General features: G+C 44.7%; 2 protein-coding genes across 4 annotated transcripts in view; one reads left to right on the forward strand and one right to left on the reverse strand.

The window, feature by feature from the left end:
* Positions 1-11,572, forward strand: part of LOC118377555 (F-box only protein 11) — a 39,286-nt gene extending 27,714 nt beyond the window's left edge. For 2 of the 3 annotated variants that reach the window (XM_035764484.2, XM_035764483.2), the window contains exons 8-21: positions 246-352; positions 650-761; positions 1,101-1,207; positions 1,331-1,468; positions 6,286-6,503; positions 6,675-6,855; positions 7,290-7,412; positions 7,543-7,628; positions 7,812-7,888; positions 8,154-8,408; positions 8,761-8,868; positions 9,057-9,165; positions 9,458-9,556; positions 9,865-11,572. In XM_035764484.2, coding sequence (XP_035620377.1) covers positions 246-352; positions 650-761; positions 1,101-1,207; positions 1,331-1,468; positions 6,286-6,503; positions 6,675-6,855; positions 7,290-7,412; positions 7,543-7,628; positions 7,812-7,888; positions 8,154-8,408; positions 8,761-8,868; positions 9,057-9,165; positions 9,458-9,556; positions 9,865-9,994 — 1,850 coding nt within the window. In that variant the 3' untranslated portion in view covers positions 9,995-11,572. The remainder of the gene's footprint in view (positions 1-245; positions 353-649; positions 762-1,100; positions 1,208-1,330; positions 1,469-6,285; positions 6,504-6,674; positions 6,856-7,289; positions 7,413-7,542; positions 7,629-7,811; positions 7,889-8,153; positions 8,409-8,760; positions 8,869-9,056; positions 9,166-9,457; positions 9,557-9,864) is intronic. The other variant, XR_004824266.2, reaches the window with a different exon arrangement.
* A 10-nt stretch (positions 11,573-11,582) lies between these two features.
* Positions 11,583-17,566, reverse strand: part of msh6 (mutS homolog 6 (E. coli)) — a 33,209-nt gene continuing 27,225 nt past the window's right edge. The window contains exons 15-20 of the mRNA XM_035764482.2: positions 17,253-17,554; positions 16,850-16,967; positions 16,470-16,559; positions 16,049-16,203; positions 14,551-14,753; positions 11,583-11,867 (exon numbers count right to left, since the gene is read on the reverse strand). Of these exons, the coding sequence (XP_035620375.1) occupies positions 11,786-11,867; positions 14,551-14,753; positions 16,049-16,203; positions 16,470-16,559; positions 16,850-16,967; positions 17,253-17,554 (950 nt within the window). The 3' untranslated portion in view covers positions 11,583-11,785. The remainder of the gene's footprint in view (positions 11,868-14,550; positions 14,754-16,048; positions 16,204-16,469; positions 16,560-16,849; positions 16,968-17,252; positions 17,555-17,566) is intronic.

Raw genomic sequence — 17,566 nt, forward strand, 5'->3', positions numbered from 1 at the left:
CTACTGTCTGTTCGTTGTCTATCTGTACCAGTGGTTCCCAACCTTTTTGGGTTACTGTACCACCAAATCCATTTAGCTCTGCTTATAGGCCTGTGGTCTCAGGAGTCTTCTCAAGTACTCCCACTGAGTTATACCACTTGACCTGTTAACTAGGTTAATTGATTGTCATTGCTGGACACCTTTTAGCTCGACGTTGTCTTCCTAACCTCGCCCTTTTAATCCTAACGACGTTCATTTTTCAACAGCACCTGGTAAAGTAGCGGACAAAGTGATCATTGAGAACACCAGAGACTCCACGTTTGTCTTCATGGAGGGCTCAGAGGAGGCATACGTTGGCTACATGACCATCAAGGTGAGCTATTATGTAATATGACTCTAGCCTAGCTGCCTGACTGTATGCAGGAACTCTGTACATTAGTGGTCCACATGTCATTATAAATACAGCTGGTCTGAAACAAAGGGCAGTCTTGACATATCAGTTGTGGTTGTTAGTCATATATGTTATGAACATGACTCATATCTTAGTTATATAATATATGCCATTTAGCAGAAGCTTTTATTGACTTTTAGCCTGACGTTTGTCATGTCTTAGTAATATCTTAGTCATGTAATTAACTTGTCTAACTCCCGTATGTTTGTGATCCTTTAGTTTAATCCTGACGATAAGTCTGCCCAGCACCACAACGCCCACCACTGTCTGGAGATTACAGTCAACTGCAGCCCCAGCATTGACCACTGTATCATACGCAGCACTTGCACAGGTACCTTACAACACAATGTCTCCCCAGACCTACATGCCTGTCATAAAACATAGTATTACCCTCTCAGACCTACTTAGTGCAGTCCAATTATGGGGAATTGATTGATTTGGTTATTTATAGGGCCTTTTAATTTTGGATTGCATTTTTACTCCCAAATACGTAATAATTATCATAGCACATAGGCTTCTACTCATTAAAATAATGCTGGAGCTATGCTAGCTATTTTCAGTGTCAACCCGTTCAATTGAGACAGTTAGTATCTGTATGAGAAGTCTAACTTAGTCGATTCACGTGGCTCTAGCATGCTGACCTTGCTGGCTCTACACCTGTTTATTTCAGTGGGCTCAGCGGTCTGTGTGAGCGGCCAGGGAGCTTGTCCCACCATTAAACACTGCAACATCAGCGACTGTGAGAACGTGGGGCTTTACATTACCGACCATGCACAGGTAGGTAATGCAAACACACGCACACACACACACACACACACCTCTCTTTCCTTATGACACTTGATAACTCAAATAATCCCATTTCCAAGATTCTGCTGTGAAACTGACACTCTGTGTTTCCAGGGTATCTATGAGGACAACGAGATCTCCAACAACGCTCTGGCTGGGATCTGGGTGAAAAACCATGGCAACCCCATCATCAGACGGAACCACATCCACCACGGCAGAGACGTGGGCGTCTTCACTTTCGACCACGGCATGGTGAGATGACACTCCATATTGGTCTGGTCTCTATTGGTCTGGCTACCACTGAGATGACATGTCATTGGTCTGGCTATCACTGAGATGACACGCCATATTGGTCTGGTCTCTATTGGTCTGGTCTGGCTACCACTGAGATGACATGTCATATTGGTCTGATCTGGGTACCACTGAGATGACACGCCATATTGGTCTGGTCTCTGTTGGTCTGTCTGGGTACCACTGAGATGACACGCCATATTGGTCTGGTCTCTATTGGTCTGTCTGGGTACCACTGAGATGACACGCCATATTGGTCTGGTCTCTATTGGTCTGTCTGGGTACCACTGAGATGACACGCCATATTGGTCTGGTCTCTATTGGTCTGATCTGGCTACCACTGAGATGACACTCCATATTGGTCTGGTCTCTATTGGTCTGTCTGGGTACCACTGAGATGACACGCCATATTGGTCTGGTCTCTATTGGTCTGTCTGGGTACCACTGAGATGACACGCCATATTGGTCTGGTCTCTATTGGTCTGGTCTGGCTACCACTGAGATGACACGCCATATTGGTCTGTCTGGGTACCACTGAGATGACACTCCATATTGGTCTGGTCTCTATTGGTCTGGTCTGGCTACCACTGAGATGACACGCCATATTGGTCTGTCTGGGTACCACTGAGATGACACGCCATATTGGTCTGGTCTCTATTGGTCTGGTCTGGCTACCACTGAGATGACACGCCATATTGGTCTGTCTGGGTACCACTGAGATGACACTCCATATTGGTCTGGTCTCTATTGGTCTGGTCTGGCTACCACTGAGATGACACTCCATATTGGTCTGGTCTCTATTGGTCTGATCTGGCTACCACTGAGATGACACTCCATATTGGTCTGGTCTCTATTGGTCTGATCTGGCTACCACTGAGATGACACGCCATATTGGTCTGGTCTCTATTGGTCTGGGTACCACTGAGATGACACGCCATATTGGTCTGGTCTCTATTGGTCTGGTCTGGGTACCACTGAGATGACACGCCATATTGGTCTGGTCTCTATTGGTCTGATCTGGCTACCACTGAGATGACACTCCATATTGGTTCGGTCTCTATTGGTCTGATCTGGCTACCACTGAGATGACACTCCATATTGGTTCGGTCTCTATTGGTCTGGTCTGGGTACCACTGAGATGACACGCCATATTGGTCTGGTCTCTGGTCTGATCTGGCTACCACTGAGATGACACGCCATATTGGTCTGGTCTCTATTGGTCTGTCTGGGTACCACTGAGATGACACGCCATATTGGTCTGGTCTCTATTGGTCTGTCTGGGTACCACTGAGATGACACGCCATATTGGTCTGGTCTCTATTGGTCTGGTCTGGCTACCACTGAGATGACACGCCATATTGGTCTGTCTGGGTACCACTGAGATGACACTCCATATTGGTCTGGTCTCTATTGGTCTGGTCTGGCTACCACTGAGATGACACGCCATATTGGTCTGTCTGGGTACCACTGAGATGACACGCCATATTGGTCTGGTCTCTATTGGTCTGTCTGGGTACCACTGAGATGACACTCCATATTGGTCTGGTCTCTATTGGTCTGATCTGGCTACCACTGAGATGACACTCCATATTGGTCTGGTCTCTATTGGTCTGTCTGGGTACCACTGAGATGACACGCCATATTGGTCTGGTCTCTATTGGTCTGATCTGGCTACCACTGAGATGACACTCCATATTGGTCTGGTCTCTATTGGTCTGTCTGGGTACCACTGAGATGACACGCCATATTGGTCTGGTCTCTATTGGTCTGTCTGGGTACCACTGAGATGACACGCCATATTGGTCTGGTCTCTATTGGTCTGGTCTGGCTACCACTGAGATGACACGCCATATTGGTCTGTCTGGGTACCACTGAGATGACACTCCATATTGGTCTGGTCTCTATTGGTCTGGTCTGGCTACCACTGAGATGACACGCCATATTGGTCTGTCTGGTACCACTGAGATGACACGCCATATTGGTCTGGTCTCTATTGGTCTGGTCTGGCTACCACTGAGATGACACGCCATATTGGTCTGTCTGGGTACCACTGAGATGACACTCCATATTGGTCTGGTCTCTATTGGTCTGGTCTGGCTACCACTGAGATGACACTCCATATTGGTCTGGTCTCTATTGGTCTGATCTGGCTACCACTGAGATGACACTCCATATTGGTCTGGTCTCTATTGGTCTGATCTGGCTACCACTGAGATGACACGCCATATTGGTCTGGTCTCTATTGGTCTGGGTACCACTGAGATGACACGCCATATTGGTCTGGTCTCTATTGGTCTGGTCTGGGTACCACTGAGATGACACGCCATATTGGTCTGGTCTCTATTGGTCTGATCTGGCTACCACTGAGATGACACTCCATATTGGTTCGGTCTCTATTGGTCTGATCTGGCTACCACTGAGATGACACTCCATATTGGTTCGGTCTCTATTGGTCTGGTCTGGGTACCACTGAGATGACACGCCATATTGGTCTGGTCTCTATTGGTCTGATCTGGCTACCACTGAGATGACACGCCATATTGGTCTGGTCTCTATTGGTCTGTCTGGGTACCACTGAGATGACACGCCATATTGGTCTGGTCTCTATTGGTCTGTCTGGGTACCACTGAGATGACACGCCATATTGGTCTGGTCTCTATTGGTCTGGTCTGGCTACCACTGAGATGACACGCCATATTGGTCTGTCTGGGTACCACTGAGATGACACTCCATATTGGTCTGGTCTCTATTGGTCTGGTCTGGCTACCACTGAGATGACACGCCATATTGGTCTGTCTGGGTACCACTGAGATGACACGCCATATTGGTCTGGTCTCTATTGGTCTGTCTGGGTACCACTGAGATGACACTCCATATTGGTCTGGTCTCTATTGGTCTGATCTGGCTACCACTGAGATGACACTCCATATTGGTCTGGTCTCTATTGGTCTGGTCTGGGTACCACTGAGATGACACTCCATATTGGTCTGGTCTCTATTGGTCTGTCTGGGTACCACTGAGATGACACGCCATATTGGTCTGGTCTCTATTGGTCTGATCTGGCTACCACTGAGATGACACGCCATATTGGTCTGGTCTCTATTGGTCTGGGTACCACTGAGATGACACGCCATATTGGTCTGGTCTCTGTTGGTCTGTCTGGGTACCACTGAGATGACACGCCATATTGGTCTGGTCTCTATTGGTCTGATCTGGCTACCACTGAGATGACACGCCATATTGGTCTGGTCTCTATTGGTCTGGGTACCACTGAGATGACACGCCATATTGGTCTGGTCTCTGTTGGTCTGTCTGGGTACCACTGAGATGACACTCCATATTGGTCTGGTCTCTATTGGTCTGGTCTGGGTACCACTGAGATGACACTCCATATTGGTCTGGTCTCTATTGGTCTGATCTGGCTACCACTGAGATGACACTCCATATTGGTCTGGTCTCTATTGGTCTGGTCTGGGTACCACTGAGATGACACTCCATATTGGTTCGGTCTCTATTGGTCTGATCTGGCTACCACTGAGATGACACGCCATATTGGTCTGGTCTCTATTGGTCTGGGTACCACTGAGATGACACGCCATATTGGTCTGGTCTCTATTGGTCTGGTCTGGGTACCACTGAGATGACACGCCATATTGGTCTGGTCTCTATTGGTCTGATCTGGCTACCACTGAGATGACACGCCATATTGGTCTGGTCTCTATTGGTCTGTCTGGGTACCACTGAGATGACACGCCATATTGGTCTGGTCTCTATTGGTCTGTCTGGGTACCACTGAGATGACACTCCATATTGGTCTGGTCTCTATTGGTCTGGGTACCACTGAGATGACACGCCATATTGGTCTGGTCTCTATTGGTCTGATCTGGCTACCACTGAGATGACACGCCATATTGGTCTGGTCTCTATTGGTCTGTCTGGGTACCACTGAGATGACACTCCATATTGGTCTGTCTGGGTACCACTGAGATGACACGCCATATTGGTCTGGTCTCTATTGGTCTGGGTACCACTGAGATGACACGCCATATTGGTCTGTCTGGGTACCACTGAGATGACACGCCATATTGGTCTGGTCTCTATTGGTCTGTCTGGGTACCACTGAGATGACACTCCATATTGGTCTGGTCTCTATTGGTCTGATCTGGCTACCACTGAGATGACACTCCATATTGGTCCATTGTGGCCAGCTCATTGTCTACTGTAGTGACTTAAGGTTAAGGCGCCATCTCAATTCATCGTACCATCTCTTGCATCCTCTCACCTATTGCAAGATAAAATCCAAGGTCTCTCCCCTCTGACCTTCCTCTCCAATGTGTTTTGAGAAGGATAGGATGCGAGGGAACAAGGAAAGAAGAATTGAGGAAGAACCTTTGTACTGTAGAACCTCAGTCTGCAGCCGTTTCTTCTTCAAGAGAAGCGTTGGCTTGCAGTTTAATCCATGTGTAGGTTTTAGAGAAGCACCACTGATTTTAGTTACATAAGCCTTAATCCACAGCTTTTCCCTTTTAAAAACATGTAAATGTGTTCCTACTCACACGGTAGCTTAGTTACATAAGACATCGGATTGAGGTAATTTTCTCAAGAGGAAAGAACAGTTTAGCACCTTGCTCTTCTGAAACGTATTAGAGAAGGTCCAAGCTTCCTCCTCACTGACCATCTTCTCCAATGCTTTTGGAAAAGGAGGCAAGGAGAGAGAATTGAGAAAGAGCCTTGGCATTCTAATTATTTTGACTGACTGTGACTGTCACCCCCTGCAGGGCTACTTTGAGAGCTGCAACATCCACAGGAACCGCATAGCTGGCTTCGAGGTGAAGGCGTACGCCAACCCCACGGTGGTGCGCTGTGAGATCCACCACGGACAGACGGGAGGGATCTACGTGCACGAGAAGGGCCGAGGACAGTTCATCGAGAACAAGATCTATGCAAACAACTTTGCTGGAGTGTGGATCACCTCCAATAGTGATCCTACAATAAGGTCAGTGGGGTTTTAAAGTCAAACACTTTCTATCGCCCTCTCCCCACTTCTCTTTCCCGCTTTTTATATCGCTTGTGCTGTTGTCTGTTATACAACCCATATTAATTTATATTGATGCTGATGTGTAAATGGATACTCTGATGAAATTTTCCCACGTTGTGTCAATCACAGGGGCAACGCTATCTTCAACGGTAACCAGGGTGGAGTTTACATATTCGGTGATGGGCGAGGTCTCATCGAGGGGAACGACATCTACGGTAACGCCTTGGCAGGGATCCAGATCAGGACAAACAGCTGCCCCATCGTACGACACAACAAGATCCACGACGGACAGCATGGGGGCATCTATGTGGTAAGTAGGGCTTTCTTATAACTTTTATAAAATGTGTATTTAAAGAAAACGTGTAGGCAAATACTTACGAGACATATAGCTGTGGTTTATTTGCAATCCTTTAGCAACTTTAACTGCTAGCCCACCTTATTAGTGTCTGAAAATAAATAGCTCTAAAACGCTAGGCAGGTAGCCAAGCGGCTAAGAGCGTTGGGTCAGTAACCGAAGGTTGCTGGTTTTAATCCCCAGCCGACTAGGTGAAAAATCAGCCCGTGTGCCCTTCAGCAAGGCACCTAAACCTAATTGCTCCTGTAAGTCACTCTGAATAAGTGTCTGTCTGCTAAATGACGAAAATGTAAATTGATACAGAGCCATCTTGTAGTCAGTGGACTCGGGGCAGTTTTCGTTGGATAAGGGTATTAGTAATGTAATGAATCTGTGTGTCTCCCCTGTAGCATGAAAAGGGACAGGGGGTGATAGAGGAGAACGAGGTGTACAGCAACACGCTGGCAGGAGTCTGGGTGACTACAGGAAGCACACCTGTCCTCAGGAGGAACAGGATACACAGTGGGAAACAGGTACGGAGATGGAGAGAGACCCGTCTGTCTGTTCAGATGGCTCTATGGGCTACTCATCTCTTACAGATGAATGAATGAAATTTGACAATAACCTGCAAACTAAACACTTGGCCTTGTGTGGGTCATACAGGTTGGTGTCTACTTCTACGACAACGGCCATGGAGTGTTGGAGGACAATGATATCTACAACCACATGTACTCCGGAGTTCAAATCAGGTCAGTGATAGAGCAGGAACTCAAAATGAATGGCCAACCATACAATAGGACCTAATGGCAACCTGTGTAGATCATGTAGTGCATGTTGTAATACATCACAGTGATATGAGCTTTATTATAGCACTATCAATGTTTTATTATATGCATTGATTGATTGATGGTTAATGTTTTCCACTGTAACAGAACTGGCAGCAATCCCAAAATCAGACGGAACAAGATCTGGGGAGGTCAAAATGGAGGCATTCTGGTTTACAACTCAGGTGAGAAACCAGTATCTATTATTCTGTCTTTATCCATCCTCCTCTCACACTGCTTGATCTTGTCTGGATAGGGGTGAAGCAAGCACACGTGTACCTTTCTACATTTTAAATTCATGTGCAGAACAGTGAAGACACCCTGGACTCACAGGTTCTGAGTGAAGTGGACCAATTAAAATCCTGTGTAATTCAGATGCTCCCTCATGAACCTTCTAACCAGGATAAATGAAAGGGAGACCCATTGGCTGATATATTGACTCTGTTTCAGGTTTGGGCTTCATTGAGGACAATGAGATTTTTGACAACGCCATGGCGGGGGTGTGGATAAAGACTGACAGCAACCCCACCCTCCGGAGGAATAAGATCCACGACGGGCGAGACGGAGGGATCTGTATATTCAACGGAGGACGAGGTTTACTGGAGGAGAACGATATCTTCAGGAACGCCCAGGCAGGGGTCCTCATCAGCACCAACAGCCACCCCGTCCTGAGGAAGAACAGAATATTTGACGGCTTCGCTGCAGGTGCATTATGCAATTCTAGAAAGCAGGGTTCAATCCAGGTCTGTTCATTAGGCACCATATGGTGGAAAGTGGAATGAAATGAGAGGGAGGGACTACGTGGATTTGTCCAATAAGAAATCCAAATGTTCTGTTTTCCATTGTGTGCCCTAATGAACACAGCCTAGCAGTATTTTGCTTTGTATCCTTTTGATTAATAGTAGACAGAGTGAGGCCCAATCCAAAATGTGGAAGTTTCACCATGTTGCTTATACCAATCAAATCCTCTTGGATCTCCACAAGTGCATAGGGCTTAGGGGTCAGGCCTGAATCTCCACTTCCTCCACGCTGATCCTGACCTGTCTCTGTCCACCAGGTATTGAGATCACCAATCATGCCACGGCAACCCTGGAGGGCAATCAGATCTTCAATAACCGCTTTGGAGGGTTGTTTCTCGCATCTGGTGTCAACGTTACAATGAAAGGTAAGAGGGGGGAGACAATGTGTCACCATGATGTGATTTGTGGATGTTTTATTCCTGGAATCTAGCGTTGTAGGATCTACTTAATTCAATTTTGACAAAGACTAACTGATGTATCTTAAATTGCCTCCTTACTTTTTCTTCTCTGTACCTGGACTGATCCAACTACACCTGACCTCCTGTCTCCCCAGATAACAAAATAATGAACAATCAAGATGCCATTGAAAAAGCTGTGAGCAGAGGTCAGTGCCTGTACAAGATTTCAAGTTACACCAGCTATCCAATGCACGATTTTTACAGGTAATCATTTCTTACCTTATATATCTAACTTCTACCAGTGGGATTTTCCAGAAAGCAGGATTATTAAATTAGCCATTTAAACTTTAATAAACAGCCACTTAACTCTTGACTTTCTGGTTGATTTGAGAACACTATGTTCTGAAGATAACATTATTTCAAGCAATGTTGGACAGTTAGCTGGCTAACTCATTGATCCAGCTTTCTGCCCCAGCTGTCCACTTGAATTGATGTAACCTGGACAACTCGTTTGGCTCGTCACCTGTTTCTTTGTTCTGTCCCTCCGTGTGGTCAGGTGTCACACCTGTAACACAACAGACCGCAACGCCATCTGTGTGAACTGCATCAAGAAGTGCCACCAGGGGCACGACGTCGAGTTCATTAGGCATGATAGGTACGTTACTCTTCTCTTGTTTAATAAGACCCATACACACTGTATTTTACAGTGATACTTCATTCTAAATGACTTTGTAGATATGCAAATTATATCTGGTGTTGTTGCAGAACCTCTTCCTCTTGTGCCAAATGAAATGTTGCATTCAAACGTGTTAGTATATTGTCAGTAATTGACTTTAATTTTTTAAAATGTAGTCTACAGATCCAACTGGATGTCTTCTAGTATTTCAGTGGCTACCTGATCAGTTGGTAGTTTAGTCTTCCATGTCATTTCCAGCATAATTCTTTCTTTTGTCTTCGCTGTAGATTTTTCTGTGACTGTGGAGCCGGGACGTTGTCAAACCCCTGCACGCTAGCCGGAGAGCCCACGCATGACACAGACACATTGTACGACTCAGCCCCTCCTATAGAGTCCAATACGCTGCAACACAACTGAGCTGGACCCCCCAGGCCTTTTCCCTATATAGTGCACTACTTTTGACTCAAACCTTATGCTGGCCCTGGTCAAAACTAGTGCACTGTAGGTAATAGGGTGTCATTTTGGACAGAGACTCCTGTTTGCTCAGCTAACTAGTCCACCTATGGGGAGGATGAAAAATACAAACTTATAAATATCACAATGTAAATAAATATGGATGTTGTGATGGACAAGCTGAAAGGAGACATGACATTTCCGCTGTGGATGCACTGACTGCCTGCACCGCTTCTCCCTTTTTATTTTCCTTCCCAACATGGTGACGAGGAGGCAATGGCACTTGGTCGGTGATGAATGGGTATTCTTATTCCCTTCATAGGGCACTACTTTTGACCAGGGCCAGTATTGGGTCCTAGTGAAAAGTACCCTATGAACTGAATAGTGTGCCATGTCAGATATTGACTCAGGTTGGAGAATTCATGGGAAGCATTTCAGCTTTATAGCGGAGTTGTGGATGGACACTAGACATTAATGCCCCTCCCTTTCTTGGCAAAGTGGGCAAGTGAAGTCTGACTGCAGTTATTGTACAGAGCCATACGAGGAACTAGTTCCTCAGGCAGAGGCAGTGCCTCGCCACACACTGCTTCTGTCTCTAGCAGCAAACCGTTGTGCTGGTATATGTATGGTTACAGAAAAAAAATGACCTAGCACTTCGGGGGTTTTTTAAGAAAAAAAGATTTTAAAATGCTTTTCTCATGTAGTTTTGTATTTTCATGCAGAAATGTTACTGTACTTGAATGTCTTAGTTTTTGTTGGTTTTACCCCCCATGGACTTGGAATGTCGCAGTATCTACATTCTTTCTGTGAAAGAAAACAGCAACATTTTCTCCAGCAATGTTGACTTAAGAAAAGCTGCAAAAAATACATTGATTGGTCTTGTTAACTTTTAGAATTGATCTAGAACTGTGGCCATTTGTTTTGACTATGAACACCCAAATACATTTGTCTGCAATATGGAGATAAGGAACCATGAATGCTACATATTTCCTATTATTTGAACCACACTGGAGGTAAACCTCTGTATAAATGACAAAAGTATTAAGGGCTGGATTCAATTGGTATCTTACGCGTTAAAATGTAAAGGACATTTCTGACTGCAGCGTTTACCGATGACATTGCCTTCCAAATTTAAATTGAGCTATAATGCAGATCTTCTACGATACTGACTGAATCCAGCCCTAAGTCTTGTGAACTCACAGCTGTCCTGGCGCTTTTCTAGCCTGGTCCCAGAGCTGTCTTGCAAACGCCTCTGGTTATGTCATTTCCCTTTGGCAATGCCACACAAACCGATCTGAGCCCAGGTTAAGGCAAATATTTTCACATTGGAGTAAAGCATTGCCAGAGATCCTTTTCTAAAGTAAAGCTCTTAAATATAACCAGTATATGGTTATTGCTTTCCCATTCATGTGTTTCGGTGACTGGGTTCTCAAACAGCCAGAATTGTATGCATGTACCATAACATCTTGACTTAATATATTGTGGAGTATTCAATAACCATTTTGTAGATGCTCGTGAATTAAAAGGGTTTCATTTCCTAGAGAGGAAGGCGGTCTTTTTTAAATAAACTTTATTCGATCATAATACAGTAGTGATTTGTGATGATGGAAAGGTGAGAAGAGCAAAACATGGATGTGAAAGGTTTTAAATGTTGCAAATAGACTGAAGACAGTTTCCTATTCTACTCGATAAAACACTCAAATTAGAAATGTAAAGTTCTCTTGAACAGGCCCAAAAAACTAAACGGCTTCATCTTCACAGGTTGCTGATCATCTGGAGGAGCAAGGCAAACTGTGTGCTGGCTGCTGTGGGGTCTTCAGCATACAAACACAGCTTCCTGTGGAGCAAAAAGATGGAAAAATAACACTAGTTACTTGAAGACTTGTGTATAGAAAACATTAACACCTGCTCTTTCCCTGATAGACTGATCAGGTGAACCCTATGGTCCTTGTTAAATCATTGTAGACTGAACAAACAATTTTGAGTTAGTTCATAAAGAAAGTCAATTTAAATTATTCCCAGTCATGTGGAATTTCAGATACCGTAAAAACATTTTTAAAGGGGTGTGGCTCAGGCAGCGAGACATCTTTGTATTAGAGTTGATTGTGGCCCGTAGAATGTTGTTCCACGCTTCAATGGCTATGCAAAGTTGCTGGACAGAAGCAGGAACTGGAACACGCTGCCACACATGCCGATCCAGAGCATCCCAAATATGATCAATGGATGACATTTCCGGATGAGTATGACGGCCATGGAAAAACAGGGACAGTTTCAGCTTCCAGAAATTATGTACAGGTCTCTGTGCAATCGAATTGTCATGATTCAACAGTGAAGAGCACACTTCTCCAGCATGCCAGCGGCCATCGAAGGTGAGCAATATGCCCACTGAAGTCTGTTACGAACTACAGTCAAGTCAAGACCCTGGTGAGGTGGTGAGGATGACGAGCTTCCGAGACTTTCTGACAGTTTGCAAACACAGATGTCAGGGTGGCAGGTCTCAGACAATCCCGCAGGAGAAGCAGCTGGATGGGGAGATCATGGACTTTTTTGGTTTTAGTCTGCGGTTGTGAGGCCAGTTGGACATACTGCCACATTGTTTAAAACAATCAATTCTCTGGCAACAGCTCTGGTGCACATTCCTGCAGTCAGCATGCCAATTGTACACCACTTCAAAACTTGAGACATCTGTGGCATTGTGTTGCGTAACAAAAAACTGCACATTTTAGAGTGGACTTTTAATTGTTCCCAGCACATGATCATGCTGTTTAATCAGCTTCTTGATATGCCACACCTGTGAGGTGGATGGATTATCTTGGCAAAGGAGAAATGCTCACTAACAGGGATGTAAACACATTTTGCCCAAAATTTGAGAGAAATAAGCTTTGTGCGTATGGAACATTTTTGGGATCTTTTATATAAGCTCATGAAACAAAGGACCAACACTTTCCATGTTGTGTTTATATTTTTGTTCAGTGTTCATGAAGGGGAGGAGACGATTAAGACATGGATTGTGTATGTGTGCCATTCAGAGAGTGAATGGGCAAGACAAGAAATGTCAGTGCCACGCGCACCAGTTTGTCAAGAACTGCAACGCTGCTGGGTTTCACACACACACACCAGTCTCCTGTGTGTATTAAGAATGGTCCACAACCCAAATGACATCCGGCCAACTTGACAACTATGGGAAGCATCGGGCCAGCATCCTTGTGGAACGCTTTCGACATCTTGTAGAGTTCATGCCTCAACAAATTTAAGCTGTTCTGAGGGCAAAAAGGCAGAGTGGGCCACTCACTATTATGGTGTTCCTAATGTTTGGTATACTCAGTTTACATACACTTAGGTTGGCATCAAACTCGTTTTTCAAACACTCCACAGATTTCTTGTTAACAAACTATGGTTAAGAAATCTACTTTGTGCATGACAAGTAATTGTTTACAGATGAATTCACTATCACAACTCCAGTGGTTCAGAAGTTTACATGCACTAAGTTGACTGCCTTTAAACAGCTTGGAAAATTCCAGAAAATTGTCATTGCTTTAGAAGCTTCTGATAGGCTAATTGACATCATTTGAGTCAATTGGAGGTGTACTTGTGGATGTATATCAAGGCCTCCCTTCAAACTCAGTGCCTCTTTGCTTGACATCCTGAGAAAATCACAAGAAATCAGCCAAGACATCAGAAAACAAATACCTCCACAAGTCTGGTTCATCCTTGGGAGCAATTTACAAATGCCTGAAGGTACCACGTTCATCTGTACAAACAATAGTACGCAAGTATAAACACCATGGGACCACGTAGCAGTCATACCGCTCAGGAAGGAGACGCGTTCTGTCTCCTAGAGAAGAACATACTTTAGTGTGAAAAGTACAAATAAAAATCTATATATCCACAGTAAAACAAGTCCTATATCGACAACCTGAAAGGCCTCTCAGCAAGGATGAAGCCACTGCTCCAAAACCGCCATAAAGCAGCCAGACTACGGTTTGAACTGCACATGGGGACAAAGATCAGATTTTTTGGAGAAATATCCTCCGGTCTGATGAAACAAAAATAGAACTGTTTGGCCAGAATGACCATCGTTATGTTTGGAGGAAAAAGGGGGAAGCTTGCAAGCCTAAGAACGCCATCCCAACCGTGAAGCACAGGGGTGGCAGCATCATGTTGTGGGGGTGCTTTGCTGCAGGAGGGACTGGTGCACTTCAAACTAGATGGCATCATGTGGATGGAAAATGATGTGGATATATTGAAGCAACAGCTCAAGACATCAGTCAGGAAGTTAAAGCTTGGTCGCAAATGGGTCTTCCAAATGGACAATGACCCCAAGCATACTTCTAAAGTTGTGAAGGTGATGAAAGTAATAAAGCTTAAATAAATCACTAACATTCTGACATTTCACATTCTTAAAATAAAAGTGGTGATCCTAAGGATTAAATGTCAGGCATTTTGAAAAACTGAGTTGAAATGTATTTGGCTGTGTATGTAAACTTCCGACTTCACTGTAACTTCAGGTTAACACATACTTGAAGACTCGTAGGGAAATGGTGCTCCTCTCAAACTCCTTGGCCTTCCTGTGGCCTGATTGTATAACATCCTCAGGCAGGTTGGCGAGGCGTGCAGCGTTGAAACCGTAGCTTTTAGGACAAGCTCCCGCGATAAACTTGTAGAGGAAGGTGATGGTCTCCTGACTAGGGTCCTCATCTCCCTCATTCTCCACCATACAGGCCTAAGGGGGACAGTGATTGGTTAATTGATGTGTTAATTGCTTGAACTTAAAGAGGATGGCGATGTCTCCTGGCTAGGGTCCTCATTTCCTTCTTTCTCCACAATGCAAACCTGATAGGGCATGACTGACTGGTTGATTAAAGGCCCAGTGCAGTCTGTTTACTGTTTGCTTAATAGACTATTAGCAAAGAGTTCCAAACTGCTCTGCTAATAACAGCTAGTTTTCAGTTTCTCCTCCCAGACAGTCCTAGGAAAATTGTTGCTTGAGAATAAGTTTACCTATTTTTGCCCATTTTAAATGGAAATCTATTACAGTAGTTAGGTTTTTATCCAATTGGCGACAGATTCACGCAAATATTTTTAAAAACGAATCATAAAACTATATATTTCAAATGTTCCTTCCAGAGATGCGTTTCCATAAAATGGACTTGTTGCATTTAAAAGGATGTGCGTGATGACGTAGGGCACAAAAATAGATTGCGGTTAAATTCGTAAGTACCAAAAAAAATAAAAATACAAGTCAAATAGGTTTCCATCGCATTTTTAACTCTGATGGTTTTCCTCAATTTCTTTTGCGTTATATAGCCAGTGTGCCCACTCTGATACTGGCAGGTTGGCTCTCGTCTAGCCAATGAATAACGCTATCTATGTGCAGTTGGCTAGAACACACGTACAGCCTTCATGAATTTGTTATGGACAAACGAGCAATCATTTTTTAATTTGTCAAACGACAGCCAAGCATCGTGTGAATGTGAATAGAATAAGATCCTCCTTATTGGAAAGGAGCATCAAGCTCCTCACCTTGCACTTTCACCAGCCTATGAAGTTCACAACTGATTTCATCTGTAGCCTAAAAAACGGCAAGCTCTCCTGACAAGTCGTAGTAGGAGAAACACAAGATGTCATCACATACTTCGATATGATGGTTATCAATATTTGCGAAGAAAATTATTTCCACCGACAGTTCTAGCATAATTAATTTTACCGACACTGTCTAGCATATGTGTTGTGTGGACATTTGGAAAGTTTCCATCAGTCCTGCCATTTGTTATCCGACATATACTTTATTCACATAAAAAGGTTGGCTGGAAACCTGGTTAGAACAGTACGTAATTGTTACCCAGAATTATTTGATATGGCAATAAAACAGTCTACAATTTGTGATTGATTGACAGAGCTGAAAATAACTGTCCAGCCATATAAAATCCGAAGGCACAATATTTGTCATTGAATTGTTATGTCCGTGTACTGTGTTGATTATCATTGAGCTTGCTTGTGTGTGTGCTGTCTCCTCACCATGTGTCCGAGCCGTACAGCAGGGTTGTTGGTGTAGTCTTCTACTAAGGAGTGGTAATGTGTGGAGAAGAGGGTCCGACAGCAGATCCTTTTCGCCAGCTCGTTCACCACAGCACTGGCTATCGCTGTGCCGTCATATGTGGCTGTGCCCCTTCCTGTAACACAACGGATCAGTTTCTCTCTCACTTAAAATGTACGGGCCGATTTCCCAGACACAGATTAAGTCTTTGACTTAAAAACATGTTCAAAAGAGAATCTCCATTGATCATGCTTTTAAGTCCCAAACTAGTTCTGGGTCTGAAACTGGCCAAAGAACTATGCCTCAGAAGTGGAGGATGAACCCTAAAGCTACATCTTCTTGTAGTACCCACACCATGTTAAGATTTAAGACAGACAAATAGATAAGAGATGTGTTGTTTACCCAGTTCATCCAGCAGCACCAGGGAGTGCTTGGTCCCATGGTGGAGGATACTTGCAGTCTCACTGAGCTCTACAAAGAAGGTGCTCTCCCCTGGAACACACAGGCCAGGGTTACATTCACTTAGTTCAGGAGCACATCTTAAGGAACTCCTGGGACTCGCGGAAAATACTTATGTATCTCAATTTTCAATCCTTATGCCCCAAGTGTACACTTCACACTTAATAGGAAAGGTTGATTAAATATGGTTAAAACTCCCAGTTGCCCATGCTTACACCAATCAAATACTTTTAAAATGCACGGGGAGCAGTGCACAAGTCCACACTTCAGAAAAATTGGGACACACCCATTCACTTGCTGGGGAGTGGGGTACAAGTCCTTACCAGCCATGATACGGTCCGATGCTCCCAACCGGGTGAAGACTCTGTCCACAGGGGTAAAGGACAGGCTCTCAGCAGGAACATAGCAACCCAACTGGGCCAAGACCACCACCAGACCACACTGCGGGAGGAGTGACCAAGCACAGGAAATAATACACATCAGGACCAAGGAAATCCAGAATCATATTAGTCCAGACTGTGCCAGGAACACAGAACCACCACAGATGGAAATCTAACAACTTCAAGCCAACAACTACAGGAGAAGCAAAAGTACACACATGACCTAGGTGAGGTTCAAGATCAACTGCCATTCCTGTTAAATGTTTATTTGTTGTCTTTAATGTGTGATCTTGCAGCACAACCACTTTCTCTCTGGGAAAAACAAAGTTGAAAGAAAAACACATACCTGTCTCATAAGAGTTGACTTTCCTCCCATGTTAGGCCCAGTGACCAGCACGCAGGGTGCATGTCCTTTATCCTCCTGGCCCTCCTCCTGGCCCTCCTCCTCGCCGCCAGGGCACCCAATAGCAATGTCATTAGGGATGAAGTCATCACCGAAGAAGGTTTTGGTGACACAGGGGTGGCGGGAGCCCCTCAAGTCCAGGAAGGCTGCTGATTGGCTGATGTCACCAGGAAGTAGTACTTGAGGCCGTGCCATTGGTCCTCCATCACCCCCCTGGCTGTATCGTGTCAGACTCAGTAACACATCTATACAGGTAA

This window comes from Oncorhynchus keta, chromosome 24, assembly GCF_023373465.1.
Source record: "Oncorhynchus keta strain PuntledgeMale-10-30-2019 chromosome 24, Oket_V2, whole genome shotgun sequence".
In the NCBI taxonomy this organism is placed as follows: Eukaryota; Metazoa; Chordata; class Actinopteri; order Salmoniformes; family Salmonidae; genus Oncorhynchus; species Oncorhynchus keta.